This window comes from Passer domesticus, chromosome 2 (assembly GCF_036417665.1).
Source record: "Passer domesticus isolate bPasDom1 chromosome 2, bPasDom1.hap1, whole genome shotgun sequence".
Taxonomy (NCBI): domain Eukaryota; kingdom Metazoa; phylum Chordata; class Aves; order Passeriformes; family Passeridae; genus Passer; species Passer domesticus.
The window spans coordinates 122,505,474-122,532,995 of record NC_087475.1 but is presented as its reverse complement, the minus strand read 5'-3'; the positions used below and the strand labels follow the sequence as shown (position 1 = coordinate 122,532,995).

At 46.4% G+C, this 27,522-nt stretch overlaps 2 protein-coding genes and 1 long non-coding RNA gene across 3 annotated transcripts; 1 reads left to right on the top strand and 2 right to left on the bottom strand.

Moving 5' to 3' along the window:
• Positions 1–58: 58 nt before the first annotated feature.
• Positions 59–6,283, bottom strand: TIMMDC1 (translocase of inner mitochondrial membrane domain containing 1). The gene is made up of 7 exons (XM_064411018.1): positions 6,133–6,283; positions 5,866–6,031; positions 4,852–4,940; positions 2,861–2,928; positions 1,918–1,996; positions 1,266–1,376; positions 59–873 (listed from the first exon to the last, which is right to left on the bottom strand). Exons 1-7 carry the CDS (start codon positions 6,225–6,227, stop codon positions 774–776), a joined length of 708 nt encoding a protein of 235 aa, XP_064267088.1. The 5' UTR covers positions 6,228–6,283; the 3' UTR covers positions 59–773.
• Positions 6,284–6,773: 490 nt separating this feature from the next.
• Positions 6,774–21,505, bottom strand: POGLUT1 (protein O-glucosyltransferase 1). Its single transcript, XM_064411014.1, has 11 exons — positions 21,390–21,505; positions 21,112–21,202; positions 19,165–19,308; positions 18,593–18,728; positions 15,135–15,256; positions 13,574–13,633; positions 12,496–12,595; positions 11,629–11,687; positions 9,675–9,842; positions 9,111–9,167; positions 6,774–8,612 (listed from the first exon to the last, which is right to left on the bottom strand). Exons 1-11 carry the CDS (start codon positions 21,466–21,468, stop codon positions 8,456–8,458), a joined length of 1,173 nt encoding a protein of 390 aa, XP_064267084.1. The 5' UTR covers positions 21,469–21,505; the 3' UTR covers positions 6,774–8,455.
• Positions 21,506–21,714: 209 nt separating this feature from the next.
• On the top strand, positions 21,715–25,940 carry LOC135295001 (uncharacterized). Its single transcript, XR_010357043.1, has 2 exons — positions 21,715–21,835; positions 22,330–25,940. It is a non-coding gene; the product is annotated as an uncharacterized LOC135295001 (long non-coding RNA).
• The last annotated feature ends 1,582 nt before the right edge of the window (positions 25,941–27,522 follow it).

Sequence of the window (27,522 nt, the reverse complement as noted above, 5' to 3'; positions counted from 1 at the left end):
CACTGTGCTGGCATAAAGCACCAGCTGTACTGACATAAAGAGCTTATGGACACAGTCACCACTGCTCAATGGCTTTATTGAGTGTCTTGAACTACATTTCCCCCAAAAGTCATCCCCTGATTTCCAAACTGCAAATGAAATTAGAGGCCTTCTTGTTGTTAAAATGTCCACAGTGCCAAGCCTTCCACTGTCACCACCAGAAATAAGTCATGTTTTCTGTGGCACGCTCTGGCTTTTATTGAGGAACCCAAAACATGCCTTTTTCAGGGTATTTCCATGTAATTCCCAGCTCCTCCACCCTTCTTCCACACTGACTGCAAGATACCCCAAGTACAGTAGGAACCAAGTAAGAAACCACCATCAGCAAGTTGTTCAGGCACTGTCTGAAGAGCAGCTTTCACCAGGGCATAATTCACTTTTGGATTCAGGGCACCTTTAACACACAAACCTTGAGTATTTCTACACCACTGGTGGTTTGGACATTTTCAGCAGTGAAATGGGTTCTAGATGAGGCTCTGGAACCCTCACTTCCTCCCAAAGCTAGATGACACTTCCTGGTCTGTAAAGTCTGTATTTCCACTTCTCAGGTGGAACAGGTTTGGCCCTTCCAAGCTCTTTGTGCAGTGATATCCATCCCTGAACAATGTTTTCAGCAAAACACTTTTTCACAGGATACAACTGCATTCACAGACAACTTCCATGATCCCTTGACTGAAGGATCAAGCAGGATCAAAATGCTATGCAGCTTCTTATGACAGAGATTTGGGGAAGACTCAGTAGCTCTTCAATTCTTTTGCTCTCTCCAGCTCTGCTCTTCCCTGGGCACTGCTTTCTGTTTGGCCTGAGATTTCAATCATACTGAGCTTGGATTGCCTAAGGAGAGAAGAGAGAGTGCAAAGCAATTTTATGCCTGTATCCTCCTGACAGAAACATGACTGCAGAATCCAAACTGTTGAAAATTTCTTCCAGAACTAGTGAGTAAGTTTCAGTAATTCCCAGGACCACTGTCATGCCCTATTCTCCCCCAAGCCTCCAGCTATCCTCCTTCTTTCCTCTCTTTAATAGGGATGGAAAGAAGGCAGCAATGAAGGAAAGACTGGGAAAACTAAATAGTGTTTCTAAGACTGGAATGTGAACAACACCAACAAGCAAGAGAAGAACTGAGGCTTAGAAAACCAGTGTGTCACAGTTTCTCAAAATGTTTGAACCCACAGGCCCAGAGGCCCTCCTAGTCCACGACTGGAGGGGACAGAGCTGCTCCTCACCACTCTGCCAGCTTCTGTTCGTACAGCTCCCTGCGCTCACGACTCCTCTTCTCCTGCAGGGTCTCACCAGCCAAGCCATACATTGCCATCAGGAGGCCTCCTGCAGGAACCCTGAAGGGGGAAGCAGAGGAGTCACCACTCACCAGGGGACACACAACAGCAAAAGGCATCAGCAAAAGGAGCATGCAGGGGCCCAAAACTCACATCACACCACAGACTAAGGTACTCCTGATCTACTGTCACCCACCAACCACAGCCTCTGATACAGAACCATGGATCCTCCATGCCCCAGGGAACTTTAGGAGATTCATGACTACAAGACACACACAAAGACATGTGTCACCTTACAGCCCAGCCATGCAGCTACTCCCAGCTACTTTCCTAATGGCTGCTGCTTCACATTTCAGCTTTGGTGGAGCCTCTGTTGCTCCCTCTAATAAGCAAACAGCAGCAAATAAGATGTTCTACTCAGAGTGCTGAGCTCTCACCACTGAGAGAGCAGCAAAACAAGAAACAAAGAAAAACAGTTTAAAGGTTGGAAGAAAAGTGATCATCATGAGGGATACAGAAAATCCCTCAAGGCAAGAGAGGAAGGGGAGCTCTGATGCCCCAGCTGTGATTCCAGGCTCGGTGTGCAGCAGTCACAACTCACCCAAATGCTGTTCCAAACACAACGCCGCCTGCCAGGCCCTGCAGGCCCAGGTGCATTCTGAACAGGGCTCCTGTGAAGGCTGAAAAAAGAACAAACCCACTGAAACTGAAACAGCCCCGCCACAGACATCTCCCACCAGCACAGGGAGCTGCTTTGCTGCATTTCTCTTCTCCATGAGCTGACATCTGCTTTCACCAGAGCAGAAACCAAGTGCCATGGCCAGTGGGACAGACCCTCACCACAAAGTCACCACGGCCTCGGCACTGAAACATTGCACCAAGTTACTTCTGCTTCACAAAAACTGCCAAGGTTTTTGCTGTATCACAGAAGTATCTATGAAAGTAAAACCAAGCTCTCTCTAGGCTGGAGCATGATCTCCCTCATCCTTTTTTTCTGTTCAACAACAGCTAATAATAGTAGCTGCCATGTAAGGCAGAAAAGATCAGTAAAAAGTGTGTCCAACTGTAAGGGCAATAAAGCCTGTAAAACTGAATAAGCACATCACACACCCAGAGCCCTGTTGCCAAAAGTGGGCATGCAAGACTTAGCATGAAAAGGGCAGCCTATAAACAGTGTGCTGAATTGTTACCAAGAGTGGAAATAAAAAAGGCTTTCCCTGTTAAATAGGTGCTTATGAGGACAGGTTATGCACCAAGTGTTGCCTTTACCCCACACAAGCATTTTTCACCCCAAACACTCCAGCAAGTATCTTGAAGATGAACTGATAACCACAAAAATCCCCAATGGTTTCAGCAGTGCATCAGTATCTCTGTTAGAAACAAAGACAAGCAGCAGGCAAACAACAGAGCAAAGTCAGTGAAACAAGAAGCAAAACCCAAGAGCACAGAAGCTGCTCAATCCCAAGAGATGAGGATACTTGTCTATGCTTTTCTGCTACCACCATGCCAACAAACAGAAGCACACAGGGTTACAGCACTCTTACCTCCTGCTGCAGCAAAGTTACTGATGGAGGTTTTGTCGCGGTACGCAGACAGGCCCGTGCTCACCGCGCTGCAAAGGCAAGGCACAGAGGTCAGCAGCTGCACATGGAAAAGGAGAGGCAGCAAAACACAGCCTGAAATAAAGCTGGATTTCATTAAGCCTGCCCTTGGGTTGCCTCTACCTGCCTGGTTGCCCATCTGTTTAGACCATGCCACCCATGACTTCTGTGACTTTACTGTGGGCAGCTGCACAGACACAGGCCAGGGAATATCAAAGTTCCTGAGCTGGATCTGAGATACTCTTACTTTTTTTTTAAATCAAAGATTTTTCTTTGCTATCATATAGAATGATAGGATCAGAATGGTTTAGGTTGGAAGTGATGTTAAAAGTCATCCAGTTGCAAGCCTCACTGCGGGCAGGGGCACCTTCCACGGGACCAGGTTGCTCAGAGCTCCATTCAGCCTGGCCTTGAAAACCTCCAGGGATGGGGCATCCACAGCTTCTCTGAACTACCTGTTCTAGTGCCCAGGAACAGGTAATATAGTCAAGGAGAAAAGAATTTGAGCAATGAAAAGGTCCTGTCAGTCAGCCAGTCCTGATGGAGGACATTGACCCCAGAAGCTGATCCCTGTGTCAGTAGGATCCTGCCTTGCAAACAGCCTCAGTCACACTTGTGACATCAGCAGGGTCACCTACTCTTGTGGCAGCAGATTTCCCTCTGGGGTAGGCAAACCAACTCCTCCTAAACATCAGCTAAGCCCCAAAATACTGTTCTCAGTCCAGCAGCAATCCTCCTCTCCTTCCCAACACAGATAAACCCAAACAATTTGGGGTTTAATTGTGAAACCTAAAGTTTTCACAACTGCAGGACGGAATTTTCAACTTGGGCTTTACAGAAACAATGCTGAGCAGCAAACAGGTTCGTTCAGAACCTTTTCCAAAGGGCTGGTGAAAAAGGGGCTGATCTGACTGCAGGGGAGACACCTGGTGGAAGATGACGAGGTTACATGTCAAATCCAAAGAAATCCAGAAAACCCAGAGAAATCAGAAGCTCCAGGAGAGAAAGCAAACAGCACGCTGAGCTTAAAAACAGAAACTAAACTAAAAGAAGCCACAGAGACAGTGTGGAAGAAATTTAGAAAGGAACATAAGTATTAGGGAGACAGAAATATAAAGTAATGCCAGTCAATACTGTGGGATCTTAAAAGCAGAAGGAGACCTTAAACAGAACATACCTGCAGAGAAAGTCAATGCAGGTTTAAATTTATAAATTTACTAGTTTGAACAACAGGGGAGGAGATATTTCTAATTTAAAAGGGCTTCGCTCAGAAGACCATGCTTAGTTTGACGCTCTATTGTCAGAAATGCACTGAAGCGCCCAAGGAAGAAAATCAGGGCAGCAGAACACTCCCTGCATTGGCTTTGTGTGTGTAGGAAAAATCTGAAGGCCTGAACAGGCACACAGAAGTGACAGGTCTGATATTCAGCAACTGCTCCAGAACAAGACAATCCCCTGCAAGTGTCTGAGGACAAGAACAAAGAATTGTGAGTAACACCAGTGTACACAAAGCAGGAGCAGTGACAATTGTGAGTACCACCAGCATATACAAACTACGAGTAATGAGACATAGCAGAAAGGACAAAAATCAGTGTGGGTTAGAAAGCACTTCCAGAAACTGCCAACACACTTTAACACTCCCTCAGAGAAAAAGCACAGAAAGAGATGAAGGAAAAACAGAAAACAGCTGTCAAGAAAGAACAGTATTGATGTACAAACAGGGCTTTTTAGGGTTTGTGTTGATCCATTAGAGAATGAGAATTCTGGGGCAATTCTAACAGGTCAAACCCTCTTCATGCTCCTGCCCGATCAACCAGACTCAGGTTAAGGCAACAGCAGGAGCCTCAACCAGTCCCCAGAGCTGTGGGCACTGCTGGCAAGGACAAGCAGCAGCACGGGGCAGCTCTGCTCCCCTGCCATCAGGGAACACTCACTTGAATATTGTGGCGAAAGCCGCCACCCTCCAGCTCCAGCGCCAGCCGTAGCGGATGAAACTCCGGAGACCAGCGCGGTGTGCGGATTGCTGAGGGGACAGAGTCAGGAAAGCACCAGAGGAGAAGGGAGGAAAGCCAGAAACTACTTCATTATTATGAGTTCATAAGTATTAATAAATAATAACCATCAATAAATAATAGGAAGTAAATAATGACCATCTACATTAAATGTTAAGATCCCATCAAGCTCTGCTGTTTAACACTGGCACTTAAAAGTTTGAAGAGTTTTTTTTTTTTTAAATAAGTGGTAAACTGAAGCTTCACAAAAATTAAAAATGTTGCCGTTAATACCATGAAAGTAAATGAATTTTCTCTTCCAGTGCTTGTGGTGTAGGTGCTCAGCCTGGATTCAGATATACCACAGTCACCAGGCAGTGGTAATTTGCAGGTCACCACATCAGAGGCCAAATCTAATTGTAAGTGATACAAAATTTACATCAGGCAGATTTTAAAGGGTTTTTCTTCCTCATAACCCAGGTATTCAATTGAATAACAAATACCCAGACGTTCGAATACATCTATAAAACGTCACAGATATTCTTTGTTGTGCTGTTGTTCTAAAAGAATTTTAAATTGTCTAAAAATGACTCACATTAATAAGACAGGAGTACAATCCCAGTTTCACACTATGAAGTCTCCCGTCAGCACGCTAAAACTTAGAAGCAGGCAGCCTTTTCCAGACACATTCATCAGAACGGCACACTTTGCTGCCAGCCTTCCGTGTAACGCAGGACGCTTGTTTGAAGCAGTCTGCGCGACGGGACCCGCTAATTCCCTTCGCAGCCGACCTGCACTCACTCCCACACTCCCAGCAAACTTTCCGTCCCAGGGCCGGGCAGACACACCTGTCCCACACACACGGGCCCCGCTGTCACCCCTCACGGCGCCTCCAAGGGCAGCCTCCGGGCCCGGTGCCCTCCCGAGGCCGAGCCTCCCCCGGGCCCGTACCCGTACCAAGGCATCGGCGCGGTTCTGGAACATCTCGCCGTGGCTGCTCTCGACGAAGGCCTTGCGGGCGCTGACGAAGGCGGGCAGCCCCCCGTAGAGCCAGCCCACCACGCCCGCCGTGAACGCCGACTTGGCGATGTTCATCGTCTCCTCCGGGAACTGCCGCCGCTCGCTGCAAGGCAAGGGCAGCCGTGGGCGCGGGGTCGGCACGGCGGCACCGCCACCGCCCAGCCGCGCCCGGCCCGTCCCGTCCCACCCCGTCCCGGCGCTCACTCGAGCCGCCAGAGCTCGCTGAGCCGCTCCCAGCCCGTCTGCGGCAGCGGCGCGGGGCGGCCGAAGCCCGCCGGAGCGCCGCGGAGCTCCGCCATGGCCGGGCCCGCAGCGGCGGCGGCTCCGCGCCACAGCGCCCCCCGCGGCCCGGCGGGGCACGGCACGGAGCGGGGCTCCGACCGCTCGGCACCGCATTAATTACTGATTAATGACTCCGGATATTTGCCCGTTTGTTCCCCCCGCGAGAGAGGAGATGAGTTCTGGGGGCTGTGATGCCCGGTTTGCATGCCCGGCTCTGAGGCCGGTAAGAGGCAGTGCTGCACGGCAGATGGAGCCTCTCATGGGGCTCATGCCTTCCCTGAAACAACTGAACTCTCTCCGTTGTGAATTCCTCCTTTCACCAAAGCAGTGAAAGCCCCCCACCAGGGGAGCTGCCTGGGCCTTGCCACCGAGCCTGTGCATATTTTAACCCCTGGGAGTGAATTCCCGGGATTCTTCCCCCACTCCTGCAGAACCATCACTTTGGCCAAGGGACACCTAAGCTGCGACAATCCAGTCTCATCGCAAGATCTACGGGTGGAAAAGCTGGGGCTCTGCAGACCTCTTATTACTCTTCTGGTGAAGCAACATGCATCCAGAAAAACTTCATTTTTGTTTGTTTTATTCCAAAAAACACTTCATTACAAATAGTTTTAAAAGATCATACTGTTCAGTTTCTTGGAGTGCTGTCTCTCCGTTGGCTAAAAATAGGAAACCAGAAAACCCTTTCCACTCTGGCACAGTTTTCCTGGGAAACCAGGTTCTTTTAATGCCTTATTCTGTTTCCTTTGCTGGACGGGATAACCCCAGCATTGGTCCCAAAACCAACACACTGCCCCAGCAACCAGCACTTGATCAGCTGCTGTGTCCCTGTACCAGGGCTGCAAGACCTCTGTGAGGACACACATGCACTTAAACATTATTGTTCCATGCAATTTCCTTCTTCCCTAATCCACACTGACTGCAGAAGGGCCTGGGAGCTGCTGCTGTCATCCTCTTCCATTATAATGTGCTGCTCTCTCAGCCTTGAGGCTGCTTTACCAACAGGGGTGCTCCCCTGGGAGGCTCCTGTGTCCCTCCTGCCACCCCACGCTCTTCCTGTCTGGGTGCCAGAGAAGATGCTGCTGCCTCCCAGCCTCTCACCTGAGGGAGCACAGAGCATTTCAGGAATTGCAGTCCTTCCTAGCTGAGAGGCTGTGGTGGGCACAAACACAGCGAGCACAAGCAGCCTGTGACCACCTCAAAATGGTAACGTGAGCAGTAGCTGCTACTGTGTGACTGAAGACATTCCCTCAACCAGGCTGAGGGAGATGAAAAAAGAAGTGGCACAGCTGTGGGGAAGAAAAGCAACTACTGAAGTGAGCAGATGTATTATCGGTCTCAAAAAAAAAAAAAACTTAAAAAAACCCCAAACCAAAAAACCCCAAAATAATCCTAGAAAGATTACAGAAGAGGATCAGAGCAGACTGCACTTTTGGTAAAAGGAAGTGCTGAATCTACCTCTGTGAATACTTTCTCTGGGTTCCTAAGGATGCCATCCCAGGATGTCTGGCCAGGCAGCTGGTGTGAGATAATTAACAGGGGCTCAGTTGTGCAGGGCTGTGCAGGCACCCAGCTCGTCTGCTGGAGGATGAACCATCTCTGTCTCAGTTGCCAAGCACATCACTGATGATGGCCCCATGTTGATCCCCTGTGAGGTAGGTAGGGTAACTCTGCAAGGATCAGTCATCCTTTCAGGGGCATGTCAAAACCTTACCATCAACCTCTAAAATCCAACATAAACTCTAAGCTATCCAGAAATGTATATACCCCCAAATCCCAGTACCTGCTTCTGTCAGAGAACTCCTAATACCCCAAGTGCTATCACCCAGCTGAGAAAACATTTACCAAACAATGGGGCAGGTATTTACTAGCTGAGTGCAGCTCACAGTCCGTGTCCTTTGCCATGACCTCTGGTAAAAAGTCCAGTAAGGCTCCTCATTGACTGAATGGGATTTAGGATCATTTTGAGACAGGTAGCAACTAAGTCCTAAATGCTAACACCCTTCCTCTAGGCATGACTGACCACCCCATTAAATAGCCCTAATCCAATATGCTGCTTAACATTCTTGTGGTGACAATATAACCAGGTCCCAGTGCCTGGAAGCAAAGTCCAAGTCAGCCTACTGCTGACTTCTCTGTAGTTCTACTGTGAAAGGTAAGTCTGAGAGAGCAAGAAATAAGTTAATACTGATCTTCAGATTTCCACAGTGATCAGTTTGAACCAAAGACAAAAACAGAGAAGTCTCTACAGTTCTGTTTTCAGCTGTCCAGAAGTGATCTCACTGTAGCTCTTCTTCCTTTTCACTTTGTAAGTCAAGATTTGGGAATATTCAGACAGCAGATGCTCCCAGTAGCAAGAGATGTCCTCCATCTCCAAGTGCTCAGTGATGAACTGACGTCCCCTGGAGAACACAAGGCACAGTCAGGCCTGTTTTCTACAAGAGTCATTAGTTTTGGTTTGGATGTATATCAACTTTCACACTTCCTTGTTTCAAATGAGAAACATGCACTGCTCTGTACTGTCTGTTTTAATTTTACAATTTTCATTCATGCTCACAGCTCTGACGTTGCAGTGCTTTTGCTATCCTCAGGACAGTATTTGCTATCTGGGATAATAAATATCAGATTTCACTTATCACATGCAGCTAGAGCAGCACTGATGCACGCTGCTTCAGACCAGCCTGGATAGATAATGTTTACAGTGCAGACACAGCTCCCAGGAGCCAGCTTGTCTCATACTGAGAGGAAAGCTCCAGCCCTCCTGCTGTTTCTGCAGAAGATCAGTTATACTGCACCCTACTAATAGTGGGTTGTCTTTGATGGGCAACCCCTTCAACAGCAGAGTAAGAAAATGTTTTGGAAGAAGACTGCCTAATAGCCAGGAAGGACATACTGCTTACCTCTCTGAAATTTCTTGTGCTATGGCATCATTTTCCTTTACAAACTGCAAGAGCTCCCTAAAATGAAGACACACACAAAAAAAAGGTATGAAACAACTGGCTCAGTGGAGAACATCGCCCCTTGGCTGAACTGCTGGGGAGGGTGAGGTTAAAAGTCTACAAGTGAGTGAAGGTGCTGCTCACCTCAGAGCACAGAAGAAACTTCTCTTCTTGATTGTTTCACATCAGTTCTGGACAACATCCTGAAATCTGGGAGCTAACACATTTTTGGCCCACTGATAAGTTCTTCTTCCCCCTTATCTCTGCTGCCCACTTGCAAATTTAACAGTCTAGTGCCTGCTGATTTCAGTGAGAGTGAAAGACTCCAGTGAAACTGTACTTCCCAGGTAATATCTGCAAAGGATTCTTTGGGGGCAGTGATGAAGAGAAAAGACCACGAGCTCCAAGTGTCTTTGCCTGATGCCTTGGAGTGGAGGCACTTCATGGCTTAACACAAACCATCCCCCCTTCCCAAAGGCTTCCCCATGGTATGGAATGCTGCACGGAGCAGCTCAGCCCCCTCACCTGACATCAGAGAGGTCTGACCGCACCGGGATGTAGTGGACCCAAGGCTTCAGCTGGGGGTAGAAGAACTCCAACCACTCCTCTCCGACGTGAAAGACGAGCGAGCCGCACAGGAAAAGGTGCTTCAAGCGGAAACTGGCCGCCACTCCTCGGAAATTAAACAGGTACCTTTGAAAGGGTGAGCAAAGAGAGGCACCTGGTTACACATCTTGTGTCAGGAAATGCACTGAGGTGCGCTGGTCTCCAGGTAGCAGTGAACCTTCCCTGGCAGGCAGCAGCTGAGCAGCACACCAGTCACTAAAACAGAGGAAAGGCATTTATTTCAAGCTGCTCACAGGAAAGGTGAGCTGAAGTTAAGGTGAGTTTCTACTGTCTGTCAAAACTCAGTGAGAAGTTCAAGGTGTTAGGCTTTACCTTGGATAAAGGCACCTGCCTGTAACAAACTGACGAGACCTCATGGACAATTGCCAGCAAGGCATGGAAGGTCACAACATGGATTCTGTGACCCTGCGGGGTCACCCAGAGGCTTTGTCAACCACAAGGAAATTTTTCCCAATTTTCTCCTGCCTTGCAGTGAAGCTTTTCTGTTCACTGTTGTGCTTTGCCACATCTATCTCAGGTTATTTTTTCCTCTGGGATTCTGCTTTAATCTGAATGTAATTGTTTCATATTAACTTGGGAATGCATCCCTAGGAGGTTAAATGGGCCAGCACACAACAGATGGACTTCGCAGATAACAAAGAATCCACAATTTTGTTTTCAGTATTTTCTGCCAAGTTAGTAAAGTGGGCTTGACTCTGGCAAGGGGATATTTCTCTTAGCAAACTGTATCTCATAGGGATGTTTGTTTGCTTACTTGTTTTCTTTATCAAACCCACATTTCTCCTATTATATGGAAAGCTGTTTTTCCTACGGGTAAATCTCCCCAGAACATAACTGATCTTTGAAGTCAAACATTTTAGGCTGGGGGAAGAGAGTTCTTCCTTTAATGAAGCTATTTTGGGTGAGATGGAGCTTATATATTATATATATTTTGGGCAAGATGGGAAGTACAGCTAAACTTAGTTCAGCAGCAAACAACAAGGAGTAAATCTGAAATTACTTTGCACCCTTTGTACTACCTAGGATCTCAAGGCAAAGATGAGGAGCTCACTGTATAAGGAACTCAGCAAACACATGTAGAGGTGTAACAAGAATGATGGTCTGAAAACAAGCAAATGCCTCTGTCCAATTCCAGACACAGCTCCCACCATCCATGACCTCAGCTGCTGTAACACCTACACTGAAAGGAGCAGACAAAAGTTCATGTTGACCCTACCACCCTGGGCTACAGCAAAAGTGTGTGAGAAGGTCTCAGCCTACACCATATGATGGGCTGGGGAGCACCAGAGCTGGGCAGTGTATGTGTAACAGAAGGGAGAAATCTGTGCTACAGTCTAGTGAAATACAAAATGAGACAAGTCAATCACATTTGCACAAAAACACAGATTCAGCCAAATGACTGAGCTCTTATATCAGCAGATTCTGGCTGGCAGAATCACAACTAGCAGAAGAAAAAGCAAAACATCTGACACACAAATGCATACACACTAGGAGTTTATATTGCACATAGAAACCTGTGAGAGTGTTACACCAAAAAAACATAATTAAGTAGTTTAAGAATAAAAACCTTGGTAAATCAAAACCACATTCTCCTAAACAACATAAAAAGTTTGAATTAATACTGGGTCTGCTCAATCAGATTTCAGGTTCTCTCTTTTACTACATACACCCTGTGGCAGCACTTGCCATGCTAAGCTCCCAAACTTTCAACTGTCTTATATCTGCTCACAACCTCTCATATCTACATGAAGCTGGCTGTTGAATTAGACCTTAAAATAAAATGAGACTTTACGCCATGCAAGGAAAGACTAACCCACAGCCCTTGAACAGCTTTACTAATCAAAACTCTTACTTGTATTTGCAGTGATCAACCAGTGGAATTTCCTTTGCAGGAGGCTTTCCTAAGGTGTCCTTAAAATAAAGAGAATTTAAAAGCAAAACAAAACAAAACAAAACAAAACAAAACAGTAAGCTTCAAATGGTGATTTAACTTGTTTTCCTTCTCAGTTAGAAACAAAGGTAATGTGTCAAAAGCTTCCATTCCCACTTCTGAGAAAACCTTCTCTGGTGGGCTAGAAGGATTATAAAGAATTCCCAGCCCTTCAAACATGAAAAAAAGCTCAGTAAATTACACACTGCCTGTAAGTGAATGCCAGCACAAACACATTAAATGATAATGTTTTGTTGGCAGCTACAGAGAAGAAAACAGCTTGGGACAATGGACTGTGTGAAGCCAAGTGTAACTGGATTAGCCAAGACTGTCTGGAGAGAGCTGGACTGTAGACTAAGTAAGAAACTAAAAAGTTATCAGCAACAGTTATCAGAAAGTTATCCACAATAGGATCAAGAAATGGAGCAAACAGAAAAAGGTTTGAAGACTGACAACACTAGAGAGGCAGCTCAGAGACAGAAGGGGAAGGGTTGGCAAATTTTATTGTAGTGGGAGAGGAGGAGATTGGCAGAGATTCATTTTTGTATGTGTTCTCCTTTCCTTGAACAACAAGCGTGGAAGGAAGAAAAGTGTTTGGCCTGCCAGGCTCTAGAGACTCCTTCCTTTCATCTATCAGAGAGGTGCACCCATCAAGGGAACTACAAACCTCCCCCACTCTAAAGGATCACCCACAACTCTCCAACAAGATGTTTCTCTCCCATCAAAGCTATCTTGCAATGCCACCCTTCCTGGCCTTCTCACTCAGAAGACAGACAAACACCCACACACCTTTTCAGATTTCCAAGCCTGGTTTTTAGTGTACTCAGCGTCAACAAGTTCTGGGTTTTCTCGGGACAGCAGGATGAGGGGATCTCTCTCAGGGCTTGTTCTGAAAAAGAAATGCTGTCACTAATTGTCAATCCCCATGACTCAACACAGCTGACAGACTACAGGACTCAAGGCACTGCTTCTTTCTGACCTCCCTGTGTGTCCCCAAAACATTGTGACGTGTGTACCACAGTGTATTTCTGTCCAAGGGTATATTAACAGAAGAGAATGAGTTATGGGTACCAAAATTATTTGACTGACTATATATCTAACAGTATTATTTAAACAATTCCCGGGACAAATCCTGCTTCCTTTGTCCTGATGAGCGCCAAATGTTTTAACTCCCACCTTAGAGAAAGTTAAAAGATGCTCAGCATCTTCAGCAGTGATCCCTCAGACAGGACTTTAAAACACTGCTGATAAACAAGGTTATGACATGCCTGAGACACATTCCTCATCAGCTGCTGAGCCTACCTGGAAAGCCATTAAATCCTTCCCTATTGGGGAAGGGGAAGAAACAAAGTACAGGGTTTAACATTGTTTCAAACTGTCACTGGAGAGAGGCCAAAAAAAAATCTTCTCTTATCCCCCACCACTCAGGTAACTTAAGGCCAGAATACTTTTCATTCAGTGTGGAGCACTTGCACAGCAAATAAAGCATTCAATTGGCAGGATGCATGAACAGCAATATTAAATCTTTAAATTTGTATCAAGCACCTGCAGTTCCCTTCACAGAACAAAACAAGCGGGCTCCTGAGGTGACAGTTTTAGTCATTAAGAAATAATGTGGCAAATCCATCACAACTTCTGTTTCCAATATTAGGTGATTATAATAAACCAGTTGCAAATGACAGTTCTTGTGGAGAATAACTAATAGTGCAATGCTGTACACCACGTCTCACTTTCCTTACTTTTGGAAAATACACTCTGAGGTACACTTAATTAGGGTTTAGGTCTAGGAGACATGGAGATTTCTACATACAGAGAGCTGTCACAGTCCCTCTTGGTAGAATCTTCTGTTGCAGGAAAAAATGCTCACCTGGATCCTCGGAAATATCCCTTAGAGATTTTTTTCTCCCATGGCCATTTTTCTGCAGATCTGAAAATATTTTTTATACATGGCAATAAATTATTTAATATAACCATGAAACAACACTCTCATTAGCTTTAACAGCATGGTGTCTTTTTCTAGTCTTTATTTTTGGTGGAAATCACTTTCTTCATTATAGCATATAAAACCTCTCAGCCAGCTCAAATGAAACAGGTTTTCCTGTAAATATTGTGTTTAAGGCAACATAATATAGGCTACTTTCCAGAACACCTTTCAGGCAAAACAACGTATTACACACAGCTCCCCATCAAACTTTGAAGGGTATTAAAAGTTTACCTAAGCTTTGAATCCACTTTTTGTGCTGTGGCTTTATTTTGCTGTAGTGAATATGGATAATGAAAAACAACTACAGAGTTTCTAATCAGTCATTTCCCACTACAAAACCAATCAAGAAACAAAAAACCCACCTAGTGTTCTGCACTTAAAACACAAGAGTTCATTGTTTTTATTAATCACTTTCATTTTAATCCTAATCAAGTCCTTCAAAATAGCTGTTCACCTGGGGTTTTTTTCTGCCAGTGCAGTCACCTGCCTCATCACTTCTCAGGGAACTCTGCCATACTTTTCTACTGCACCTGGTGGAACATGCAGGTCCTGACCCCCAAGCTGATCTACCTGTGAAGGTCAGGATTTGCATCTCCTTATAGTGAAAACACAAGGATGAGTAAATGCTTTGCACCTCCATCACACTACAACACATTAAGCTTTAGCTATGAATAATCACGTGGATCTTCAGATTTTGAAGAGCAAAAGATTCCACCTTGCATTGGGATGTCAAGGCAATTCCACAGAAGTGATTTTTGCTGTTTTGTTTCTGTGCTCACTCACTCTTGCACACTTGATTTGTCACTCTCCATGGGAAGCAGCCCCTTACTCTGCTAACAAGTCAAAAGATCCAGCCAAAATGAAGACTCCCAGCCAGAAATGTCTTCTGTTTAGCCCAGTAGTGACTCTTGAATCCTAGGAATGATTCCAGGTTTTTCTATTGCACAATGACACCCAAGTAAAAGCAGATCTAAAGAAGGCTTTCCTTTAGCCTTCCAGTAGCTTATACAAACATCCTGGATCATCCCTGCAGTGAAAAAAACACAGCTCCTAGAGAAGTAGTGGAAAAGCAAGAATATTTCTGTATGTCAGGGGAGATTTCTGCAGGCAAAAGATAACTGCTACTTTATTGACAAACCTGCTCTCCCCAAACCTGATAGCAATCTGGCCCTGACAGCATGAAGGATGTGCATAGTTTGTCCTCTGCATTCCTTACTAAAGGGTTGCAAACAGAGGAGCTAATTATAACTTCCAGTGACATCATCCAAGGTTTCCATGGAGAATTCCCATACAGCAGTTAGGCTGTAGGTAGTTAATGTGAGGCAGCAGGACAGATCACAGGCCAACAGACTTATGGTCTTAGACGTCAACACTGGCCCAATTCAAGATGGATTTTTGTCTTCCATGAAACCTCCCCCCACACACAACCATTTCCAAAACATACCTTCTGAGGTCCTCTCTCATGAGGTCCCAGCGCCCTAAACCTGTTGGGTAGATTGGCCAAACAGCTGGTCCTCCTTCCCAAAATGTCCAGGCAGGATACATGATATCATTGTAGTCAGATGTCTTGAGAAAAAGGAGAGTAATGCAAGAATGAGAGTCATATCTACTTTGGTCTACTGACTGAGCTCACCAGTAAATGCTCCTTCTGGGAGCTCTGTTGGCTTTTTCCATTATGTGTCCAAAAGAGGCCAAAAGAGCTTTGCAGTCACCATTTGCTGGGCTTACAGAATCACAGAATTATCAGGGTTGGAAGGGACCTCTGGAGATCATCCAGTCCAAGCCCCCTGCCATGGCAGGGTCATCTAGAGCAGGTGACACAGAAGCACATCCAGGTGGGATTGGAATGTCTCCAGAGAGGGAGACTCCACGACCTCCCTGGGTGGGGCTCATGTGAAGAGAGCTCTATGCTTCAATGATTTTTAAAAGGCCTTGTCTTACTGTGTGATGACACAGGACTTTTTTGAAGGAAACAGCAAAAGAGATCCATGATGCAGTTGATTAGTAAATACCAGAAGACCTGAGCTCAACTCACCTTTCTAAAGGCTAGTGCCTATGTGTAGCTACAAATGTTTTCTTCTGATGACAAGTCAAGAGGCATTATTACCTCTTCAGAGACAGAGGCACTTAGAGACACTTTGGCATTAAGGTTTCCAACACTGCAGTTCATTCCAGACTTCCTAGAGATCACTTAACATTTCACTGTAACAAATATCCAGGTCATGTAAGAATTCCAGTTCCTCATTCCTGTTTGGTTGTTTAAGTCCCCCTATATTATCAGAGGGAAGACCAGCACTTAAGGCTAAACTCTTCCATGACACCAGACTATAGTCAACTTCCTTGCACTAGTAGTAAACTTCCTACACGATTATCCATCTGTCTGTCATTACCTGCAGATACTGGAGAGCCCAAGCCCACCGAGGTTGTTAGGTTGGTGCACGTGACTTATGAACGGGGGCTGAGGAATGGGTTTGTCTGTGCACAGGAAGAAGAGGCTTGGGGGAATGTGAATGTAAATGCTGCCTAATGGGAGAGTTTAGGAGGAAGCACACTCTTTTCTGTAGTGTAGAGCCAGAATGAGTGGCAGCAGGCTTTGATTACAACAGGAGAAATTCCAGTCAGATAGTGGGAAATATGTTTTCATTCTGACAACAGGTCAAACTCTGTGAATGCCCTGTCCCCAGGGATGCTCAGATCTGAGCTGTTCCTACTCGGAGCAAAGGTGCTGGACTGGGTGACCTTCTGCAGCCCCTTCTGTCCTGGCTTGTAAAATAAGCATGTATTCTATTTTGCCATCTGTTGGGGGTTAGGCAGTTTTTTCTTATCTCTTTCAAGAACAATGACACTGCCAGGAAGATAATCTCCTGCTGATGGGCTATATGGTGTCCTGGCCTGTAAAATAGGCATGTATTCTTTTTTTGCCATCTGTTGGGGGTTAGGCAGTTTTTCTTATCTCTTTCAAGAACAATGACACTGCCAGGAAGATAATCTCCTGCTAATGGGCTATTGAATTACTCACTGTGGCTGGTAAGATTAGTTACATCATCCCATTGGGAGATGCTCCACGCAGAGGGAGGAGCCAAGCATCCCTGCCACCATAAAACAAGCCTTTCTGAGACCACAGACAGCCTTCTTTGCTGGATTTCCCAGAGGAATCAGGAACTGAGGCCCAGCTGCTCCTTCGCTGCATTTTCGGAAGGGATCTACACCCTTCTGCAGATCGCCGCTCCAGGAGGAGCAGCCACCATTTGGCTGGACTGCTGTCAGCACCCTGACTTCTCAGGGTGCCAGGTTTTTCTCACTCTGCCAGTAGTTGTTTTGCTTGTGCTAAATTACATTGTTATTTAGTTTTTTTTTCTTCCAGTAAAGAACTGTTATTCCCGTTCCCATATCTTTGCCTGAGAGCCTTTTTTTTAATTCTGAAGTTGTGATAATTCGGAGGGAGGGGGGTTTACCTTCTCCATTTCACAGGAGGCTTTTGCCTTCCTTCACAGGCTCCTGTCTTTTCAAACCAAGACACCTTCCAACTTGAATGAGTGTATGCTTTTCTATCTTAGTCCTGCTACAACCAGGCACTGGTTAGAGACCATGACAGCTCCATGATCAACTTTGTGAGATGCAGAACAGGACAATACTTCAATCCCTTATACTTTGAGCTTTAGAAAGCACATGGGACCAGCACCCTGAAGTCTTCCTAACACTGGCTGCTGAAATGTGAGCAGTGCCTGGGTCACTGGGTTTCAATTAAGATAGGGCTGAGGTTACAGTTCAGATACTGGACAACAGTGAGTACAGAGCTCAGTTTCTTGCAGGGTACTCAGGGGCAGAATGATGAACACAGCTGCAAAGATTGAACTCATGCAACCTGCTTTGCAAAAACTTGGGTTCTGCTGGCTAGAGTTAAGGTTGTTCAATGGTCAAGGGGAAAGACAGCTTGGCTTTACTGCTGCATCCAGCAGCAAACATGGTTACTGCCTGTAGTGAAAATCTAGAGAGAATTTTAGGATTGCTGTGGAGTAGGCAATAGTTATGGACCATATTATGGTTCAGATTGCATGAGCTGAAGACTTAGGTTCAGAGTAAGATGCTGCAAGTTAGCAGAAACAGAGCTGGGTCTGAACTAGCAAGACCAAAGAGTTCATTGCTCCTCTTTGCATCTTACTGCCTGCAGGACTTCAGCCAAGAATAGGATTTCTCATGAAAGTGCAGGGTTTGGGCATACACTAAGGCAAAGCAAGATTAGCCAAAGCTTGAGGTGTAAGAGCATTTTGCTGAAAAGGATGAGACACTATGCTACAGTCAGGTTTAACAGTGGGAGAGGGAGGAGAACATGCAGGAGGTCTCTTGAGTCTGGGAACAGAGAAACAAAGAGCAATTGTCCATGCATGTGTGCACCTCTGCATATGTGTGCACATTTGCAGGTGGAAAAGGGAATCCAAGAGAAAAGGGTTCAGAGGAGGTGACAAGATTATAAAAACACCCACCTGTGGCACCACAAAAAAAGGACTAAAATATCCACATTAAATGAGATTACTGTATGACCATTGACATGATCAAAAATCCTTAATACTGCTGGTAAACTATGGCTACAATTTCAACAGAGGTATTGTAGCAAATGGGAGGAATACTGGCACATATCTCACCCAGGTGTGTATCATTCCACTGCAGCAGAGGCACACTTTTTGACCTGGAAGAGGAGCTAATGAGGGGAAAAGCTGATCTTTCAAATTGATCTGCAAGTCTGTCTGTCAGAAAACTGGAAGCAAAGAAACAAAGAGCAACAAGGAGCAAGCAATTTCGACACACAGAAAATCTGCAGAGAACCACCCTCAAAAATATGTTCCTAAGAGAAAGAAGAACATGCACGTTTTGAAAATGCTCAGCTTTTAAAGGTGTGTGTACCTTGCTGAAGGAGAAGACTGGGATAATGGGCTTCATCCACTTGGGAACCTGGGGGTAGTCTCGCACGTTGATCACCATTTCCATGTCAGGGAGGCGGTGGATGATCCCCAGAATGAAGTGCTCAACTCCACTGCATCTGTGGAGAAATGACACATAGCAAAAGAGCTACAAGGAGGCAGACTTCTGCAGTTTCTTGCAGGCCTTCCTCTGCACCGAGGCAGAAGAGATGGTGAGCCTAAGCCATACCATGGTGCAAACTGGGAACTGCCTACAGCAGCCTCCAAGTCCCATTGCAGTATGGACACCAATGAGGCAACACATCCTATAAAATCTGGCCTGATCTGAGCTTTCTCTGGGGTCCCACCACCAACCAAACCTTTGTGCACTGTAGTGCAACAGTGACACTTTCCTATTGATGCATGTAAGCCTAATAGTTTATTTTCCGGGCTCCTGCTCAGATGAGGAATTCAGACCTCTGAAATATCATTGTACTCAATAACTGCCAACTTGGCAGTGTTGGAAGTACTCTTCTGTCCCAGCTAGGGAGGGCAGATCCCCTGCACAGCTCTTACCTTGCAGGGAACATGCAGTCCTGCTCACGATACAGTTTGTTTTTAATTATTTGGTAGTGGGTCCCAAGCTTCCGGCTCACCACGTCTGACATCATCTCCTTGGAAATGCCACCTTGGAAAGGAGCCAGGTCCTGCTTCCAGACACTGAAACAAAACCATCAGCCACTATTATGTACCACAGGGAGGACACTGTGCATTAAATACTGCAGTGTGCAGAACAGGCTTCTAGCCAAAAGAAGCTCCATGCAGCTTCTAGGAGCTCTGGAGTGAGAAGTTAAGTCACTTGGAAGTTCCTCAGAGACTCATAGGTCCAAGCTTCACACTTTTACCTGTGTGCTGTTTGTCTGAACACAAAGCCCAGCACAGGACAACTCTGGTCACCCTCTCACAGAAGTATCTGACATACCCAGGCATGTTTTGGGTAAAACCCTCCAGCTCACTTCACCCTTGTGCTCCGACTCTCCGTAAATGATGGAGCACACCAAGACCAAATTTCCCACACAATGTCACGTTGTGTAGGCATTAAAAATGTAGGTAACTGTCTAGTTGCATGAAATACATCAGCCAGGAGCACTGGGTGAGTGAAAGCTGGCCCAGGAGGACAGGCCTAAGCAGCATAGGTCCTGTGACTTCTGCACACCACCAGCGAGCTCCAGGAACACAGTATGGAAGCACAAACCTAATGAATAAAAGAAAACAAAGAAGGAGGATCTGTGTCTAAAATCCTGTGATCTAACTGCTCGGAGCAGGTAATAAACAGTGTCAGATTGTAACAGCCAAGGAAACATCTTTGCTTTTAGGCAGACATTGCATCAATGTTTCAGTTTAAGAAAACACTGTCAGGGTGATCCAACTGTGCGAGGGGTCAAACACTGGTACAGGCTGCAGAGAGAGGATGAGGAGTTTCTTTGGCATATTAACGTTGAGATATTCAAAACCTGACTGGTCACAGTCCTGGCAACCCTACTTGAGCAGAGGAGATGGACTTGATCTCAAGAGACTGGACTTGATGATCTCAAGAGGTCTCCTCCAACCTCCAGAATTCTGCTATTTCCTGATTGAATAGACAGCAGTGAAACTGTGTCAGGAATTGCCACTGTGCAGACAGTCTGACCACAACAGCATGAGCAGTCTGGCAGGGATGCAAACGGGATGAGCTTGAGAACAGGAAGAATTGCGGTGCCATGGCACATTCACAGCCATCCTCACTTCATGTCACTATTGCCTGTCATGACCTGCAGCAGATTTTTGGATGTTGTAACCACTTGGGAAGGTGTCTGGTCCAAAGGTGGGCAGGAGCTGGTGGGGTGTAGGTTTAAAGATTAGGATATGTCTTTAGGCTGTATCTGGATTGGAACTTAGGCAAGACTGGAAAGCTCAGCTAGAAGAGACTTTCCCTCATCAATATTTCAAGAGCAATGAATATCAAGAACTCCAAAGAGAGTGTACAAACAGTAGCTCAACATGACTCATCTGATTTTAAAAGCCAATATAGCATTCAAACCCCAAAATGAGTGAGCGCATCTGATACTTTTAAACAGGAGGCTTGAAGTTGGGCATCTGTGTTTTTGCATCCAAAATCCTAATTCTAAAGGCAGAAGAACATGGTAACTCCTAAATTCCTTTTCCTCCTTTAAATAAAAGTGCTGATTAAAGGCACCAACCCCCCAGTCCTACTGAGGGAGAAGGCAGGAGTGGGGTGTTAAGAGCAATGTCACCAGCCATGTGTGTGGTTTATTGTGTGGTCCATATGAAATGCCAGCGGCATATGGAAATGTGTTCAGCTGCAGAGGGTGACAAGGTGTGTGGCCAGCGGCGGTCCCATAGCTGCGGATGTGACACCTTTGGGCCAAAATATTCCCTGCTTTATCCCCAGTCCACCAGTGCTGCCGAAAGTATTCCCTCTATGTCAGGAGACCTGCGCAGTCGAAAGGAAACCAGTCTCACCTTTGGTGGCAGCTGCAATTTTCCTTTACACACGGCTCATAGGCTTCCACAGCTTTCTTAATCTGCCCAGTTATCCTTTTCCACTTGCCATCTAAAAGGAAAAGCCAAAGGGTTCGATCCAGCCGCCAGCAGAACCAGCGGCGGGCTGCGGAGGCGGGGAACGGGCAGCGGCGGGGGCGCGCCCTCCGGGGCGCTGGGGGAGCCGCCTCCCGGCCCCGTTCCCCGGCCCCTTCCCGTGGCCCCGTTCCCCGGCCCCGTCCCGCGGTGCCGGCGCTCACCTGCCGCCAGGGCGGGCTGCAGGCGGCACAGCGCGGCCGCCACGGCCCACAGCGCCAGCGCCGCCCGCCCCGCGGCCATGGCCGCCCCGCCGCGCCGCCCAAGATGGCGGCGCGCCCGCCCCGCGCGGCCACGGGAGCTGTAGTTCCTGTGGGTCCCGCCCGGGCGTGAGGGGGCGGGCGGGCACCGCCGTGTCGCGACAGAGCTGCCTGCCCGACATTGCCTGTCGCCGTCGGTGGGGCCGTGCTGCGCGAGCAGGCGCTGCCCTGAGGAGCTCTGAGCGTGCAGCGGGGATAGCCGCCACAAGTGTCCTGCCAGCTCGGCCCTCAGGAGGGCCCCTCACCCACCCGGGTCTGGGTGCCGGCCGGCTGGGCCTCGCTCGCTCCGGGTGTTTTCTGGGAAAACTTCTCCCAAAACGCCTGGATTCATCAAGCAGTCGGCCCAGCCTGTAAGAGGCTCTTTCTCCCGGCCCCACCACTCGCTGTTGCCAAGGCCTGGTTCAATCTGAACATCTAAAGTCACAAATCTCATCGTTACTATGTAAAGGTTCAGAGTGATTTGTATAAATTTCTTTGCAACTTCAGGGCTGTGGACTGCGAGGAGTCACGGAATCATCAAATCGTTTAGGTTGAAAGCATTATTTAGTTCCTGCCATGGGCAGGGATGTTTTTCGCTAGACCAGGTTGCTCAGAGCTCCATCCAACCTGGCATTGAACACTTCCAGGGATGGGGCATCCACAGCTTTAGGCAACCCGTTCCAGTGCCTCACCACCCTGACAGTAAAGAATGTTTTACCTAACATCTAATTTAAACCCATGCTCTTTTGGTTTTAATCCATTCCTCCTTGTCCTGTCACTGCATGCTCTTGTGAAAAGTCCCTCTCCATCTCCAGGTACTGGAGGGCTGCAGTTAGGTCACCCCTAAGCTGGTTTTTTTTTCCAGGCTGGACAAACCCAATTCTCTCAGCCTTTCCTTGTTGGAGAGCTTCTTCATCCCCATCGTCATCTTGGTGGCCCTCCTTTGGACTCATTCCAACAGGTTGATGTCCTTCAAGGATTAAATGAAGATCCCTTCCAGCTCAAGCCATTCCATGGCTCTATGAAAGAAGAGAACTGAGAATCGGTGGGTGAGCACCATCAACATAATGTAGGACTTTCACTTTGCAAAATGGTTTGTGAGAATGCAGTATTCAAAGCTATTCTCTTAGTGTTTGGTAGTTGGGTTTGGGTCATATTCGGCCATCCTTCAAGAGATGGGCTTATCAACTAGATGCTAGATACCATACCCATGCTGATAAGCACCCAAATGAACGTAGGTCACAGGGGCTGGGGATAAGCAGATACCACCCAAACATTAATCCAGATGAGCCAATCAATGTTTCTTACCAAGGCTGGATGTGGGAAGGTCTGTCCCAATTTCATGGGGTCTGTATATTCAAATATGAACACTAAACATTCATTTTTCCTAGCTTGATGGCTTTGGATTTGGAAGAGGAGCTGTGGTTGCTCATTAATAGGAAGCAGCCACATCTACACTGTTTCTATAGAGTGAACTCTGATTAGCCACAACAGCCTCCAACTCCACTAGTCATTAATGCCTCTTTTGTGTGGAACTGAATTGGTGCTGTGGATATTTGTAGATTTGGGTGGAGAAACAATTACCAGAAACAGACCAAAGAGGAAAAGCATGGGCTGACAAGGAGTGTGAAGGTTTCCCAAGGACTGCTAAATTCCAGAGACCATTCTACTGAATTTACAAGAGCTGATAAAATCCAGGCACTCTGTGCAAGGCCTCAGGTGAATATTGGTATCAACCCCTGGCTGTGGGACCGGAGGGCAGCAGCTCCTACAGGCAAAGCCTGGGGGATCCTGGGTGCACCTATTGAAATAAGTCACTTTGAGGGACTTTCTGAACACCTGCTTGGAAGGTGCTAATGCCAGCACAGCCCCCTACTGGAGTTGTCCCTGTGAGGGAATAAGTGAATCTTTGTGTATTATCTGCTATTAATAGTAACAACTTCCTCGAGTGAAAACCTTGAGTACTTCTGGCTGTCTCATCCTAAACCCTTGTTGCACGGCCAAACATTTTTTAAGCAAATCAGGAAAATTAATCCCTTCTTTTCATCTTCTCCTTGAGATCCTCTGTCTTCCTTTTGATTTCTGCACAGGGGTCTGCTTTCTTTCTTTTCCTCTACAGTCCTTCTTAGAACTGCAGTGGCCACAGATCCAACTAGAGGCTAGTCTGAAGACTTCCCCAAAAGTGTGAACCTTAGTAAGGTAAAAACAAAAAATTGTTAATACTTTTAGATTTCTATATTTGCCTCCACTGGCCTCTCTCAGTCTTAGCCATCTCTACATCACTAATCCACCCATTAGTTCTAGCAAAGTTTTCTGTCTTCCCTCTCAGGTTCCAGACCAGATTTTCCTGCTTCTTTCCTGGCTGACTGAATAGAGACATCAGCGCACTCTTCCAACACCATTTCTGTTTGTTTCTCACAGCTCTCTGCTAGTCTCCTACTCAGCCAGTAGAGCTGTAGTAGTTCACTCTGTAGCAAAGGTTATTTCGGGTACTTTCTCTGAAGCAAATAGTAGGAGTGGTAGTCAGCATAAATGTTTAATAGGCCCTGAGAGCTAAGACTTTAAGATGAAGCTTCTTTTGAAGCTACATTTACAGCCTCTGCTCTCCCAGGCTTTGTATAATGAAAGCACCCCAGGCCACTGTGGTGTGGTTTTGGCATGTGCTGTAGTTCCCCCCAAGCACCTTGGATGGTTGTAAGCCTCAGAACCCCTTGACTCTCACTTCAAACACAGCCTTTGCCTCACCTTCTCTACCTTCTTAATTTCCTGTAAATCCAGAGCTCCATGCAGGAGCATCTGGCTCTGATCTTTGATACCCTCCCTCAAACACAGCCCCTCCCTCATTTTTTTTCTCTGCCAAATCGAGCATAAACACCCACAAATTTACTTTCATCCTGTTCCATGTGCCCGGAGTGGAAAATCTCTTGGCTGTAAATCTGGTGTCCTTGCTTTACATATTCAACATAGGTTAGAAGAAGGGTGCTCCAAGCTGCTTTTGAGATTGAGTTGAAGAAAACATGCTTCCTACATGTTGAGTTTCTCTCAGAGCTGTGGTCTGGCTTTTCTTTGCTGCTATCTGCTTGAGCAGGGGTGGCAGCGGGGGCTGTTCTCCTTTAATTCATCCTTTTGTGCCAAATGGAATTCCTCAAATAATGGGGAATATTTCCTGTGGAGAATGGCCATCTCAGCAGAGGGAAGAAGGAAAATGTACAGGCTGCTGAGCTTCAAAACCTGTGATTGACATTACCAAGGCTTCTGGGGATGGGTCCAGTCTTTTCTCATAAGAAGCCACGCAGCTTCTGGGGAGTCAAGATTGTTTCCTGTTGGTGAGATCCTTGTGGAGCTTCTTTTCCCCTGGCTCTGAGCTGTGTCTCATAACAGCCCTGTGGAGGTGTTGGACTGTGGCTGTCAGTATTCAGGGCTGGCCACAGCTGCAGTACATGGCTTGGGGATGTTTGGTATTGAATATTCAATTATTTTATGGAAGGAGGGGAATTATAAAAGTGTTAAAGCAACTGCAGCACTGCAGAGAAGTGTAGTGCCAGAACAGGACACCCAGTAAGGGCTGGGGTCATGAAGGCTCAGACTAAGACTCTGCAGGCTCTGCAGAACCTTGGCTTTGGACTGGGCAAAACAATGCTGGAGACCCCAGAGTTTGGTTTTGATGAAATCCCATCGGAGGGTGCCAGTGAAGGAAGTCAGTAACCCAGCCCTCAACCCAGCCTGAGGATTTGTCAAGGCAAAGGAAACAATGGAGCTTCCAAGAAACAGTGGGGAAGGCATCTGTAGCTCAAGCCCAAGGTCAAAGTTTAAGTACTTGTGCATGCTGTGTGAGCAACACAAACCAACTACATCTGGTGCTTGGGAGAAGATGCAAGAACTGCACTGGTTTCATCCCTTGAGGGATTTGTATGTGCCCGAGGATTCCTGTGCTCATGACAGTGATGACAGTGTCATAAAATTTTTTTCCATATTGGCAGCCCCAAAGAGAAAGAAGGACACCTATTTATTGTGAATTGAGTATGTAAATACACTGATAAACATTGGGCCAGGAATATATCTAAGGCTTTTTATTTGTACCCCTTAAAAACAGTACAGATAAATCCATCTTTCTTGGAGTTAAGAAAACCTCGGACTCCTGCAGAAGCATGAACTGAGTTCTGATTCCTCCTAAAGACACAGCACTTGTCACTACCACTGTCATTGCTGCAGCTACTATTTTCCCTGAAGGCCACCATCACTGGAGAATTCCTGGATGTTTGTGACTCCATAGACATTGAGTCATTTGAGTTGTTAAATTATCAAAGCATGGGACTGTAATTGTGAGCATCTTGTGAACTGAGTGACTTAAGTCCCCAGCATCCCTGCACAACCCAAAAACTGGAAAAGACAAATTTGTGGTGGTGGAGCATGGGGGGGATGTTTGGAAAGTAAAAAGCCCTTTGTCTCATCAAGAGGATGCATTCAATATTTGTACCCATTTGCATTTTGCTTTTGAGTCACAGGACATCACCACAAGCTGAAATTGAGCACATTCCTATAGAAAAAGCATTGGCATTAGGCCATGGCTGTAAAGACTTTTAAAAATCTGTTTGAGAGGCCATGTTAACTAAAACTGATCATAAATCACTTTTTGCCATTGCCATTGGGGATCTGGCAAACACCTTCCTGCAAACAGAACGTCTCTTTCTTTAGCTACAGTTGTATAACTTGCAAATTGAATGCGAACCTGAGAAAGATTTAGTAGTTGCAGGCACACTCTCTAGAGCCTTTGACAAAAATTCTGTGGAACAAAGTCCCAGGCTAGATTATGGATATGTCAATTGGGGAAAACAAAATAGAAAAACCCAACCTTGTCGGTTTTAAAATGAAATGCAGAATTTTATTGCTGGTGGTTTGCTGAGGACGAGACACTGCAGGATGTAATTAAGGTTCTACTAGAAAATGATTTGCACAGCTTATTCTGTCCCTGTTTCAGTTTAAAACGATTTAGATACCACTTCTCTGAGGCATGAAGAAAACTGATCCTTGAAGTGTTGCAGGAAAATAAAGACACAGAAAGCCATTTAGAGCCTGAAGGCAGCGTGAGACATCTCTGCCTCCCTCAATAGTCAGAAACACAAGCGATGTGAAATGGAGGAGTGCATGCTGGTGGAAAACACTCACCCTCTGGAAGGAAGTTAGGGAAGCAGGCTGGCATCAGCTTCATGTGGGAATCCTGAGCAGCCATTTTCATATTGCAGGGTAGTCTCTGAGGGAAGACACTACAGCTTTGTAAGGGAGCAGGTCGCTGCTATCTCTTAACAGTGGATTTCATATTCATAACCACATGTCTGTCAATGGACTGCAGGTCAGGGCAGCCTTATGTGTATCCCAGCTAATCCCCAGTGCCTAAATTTACCACAGCAGTGGAAAGCCATGCCGAAACTCTGCCAGGAAGGGGGCAGTGTCAATCTGTTGCTCTCCTGGCACTACTCACTTGCAGTGGATTGTCACATCTGTGCTAGCAGAAACTGATACCGCAGTGAGGGTGGGTTTGTTGAGATAAGCAAAAAGTGGAGAAGTGGAACAAAAACGTGGTGTGATTTTGTAGCCTGGGATTGGCAGTGTTTCCCAAGTGATAGAGATTTCAGTAACAGATTCAACAACTGAAGATGGAGTGTGCTCTGTGGAGACCTTGTCATCACCTGAAGGGGGTTGTTGTAGGCAGTACATGCTATGGAGGAATAGATTCTCATTTCCCAAATTCCACAGGCCAGTGGGAGAGTGTAAATTGCTGCCTTCCACGCTGGTGGTGTTGGCTTAGAATGGCTGTAGCTAGAAAAGTAAGCAGCTTTTTAGTGGGCTTTTTGCTAACCGTGGGATGGGTTCTCCAGAGGACGTGGGTTAGAACATGGGACATCTCTGGCAACAGGACATTTCTTGGGGGAACTGACACCTTGTAAGTACTTGTGGTGTAGTTGAACCTGTGTCCCTAGGGAAGCTTTGGAAATCTTTACCTTTCAGAAGCTCTTGGAGGAGGTACCACTGTGCAGAAGATTGTGTGAGCAGCAAAATC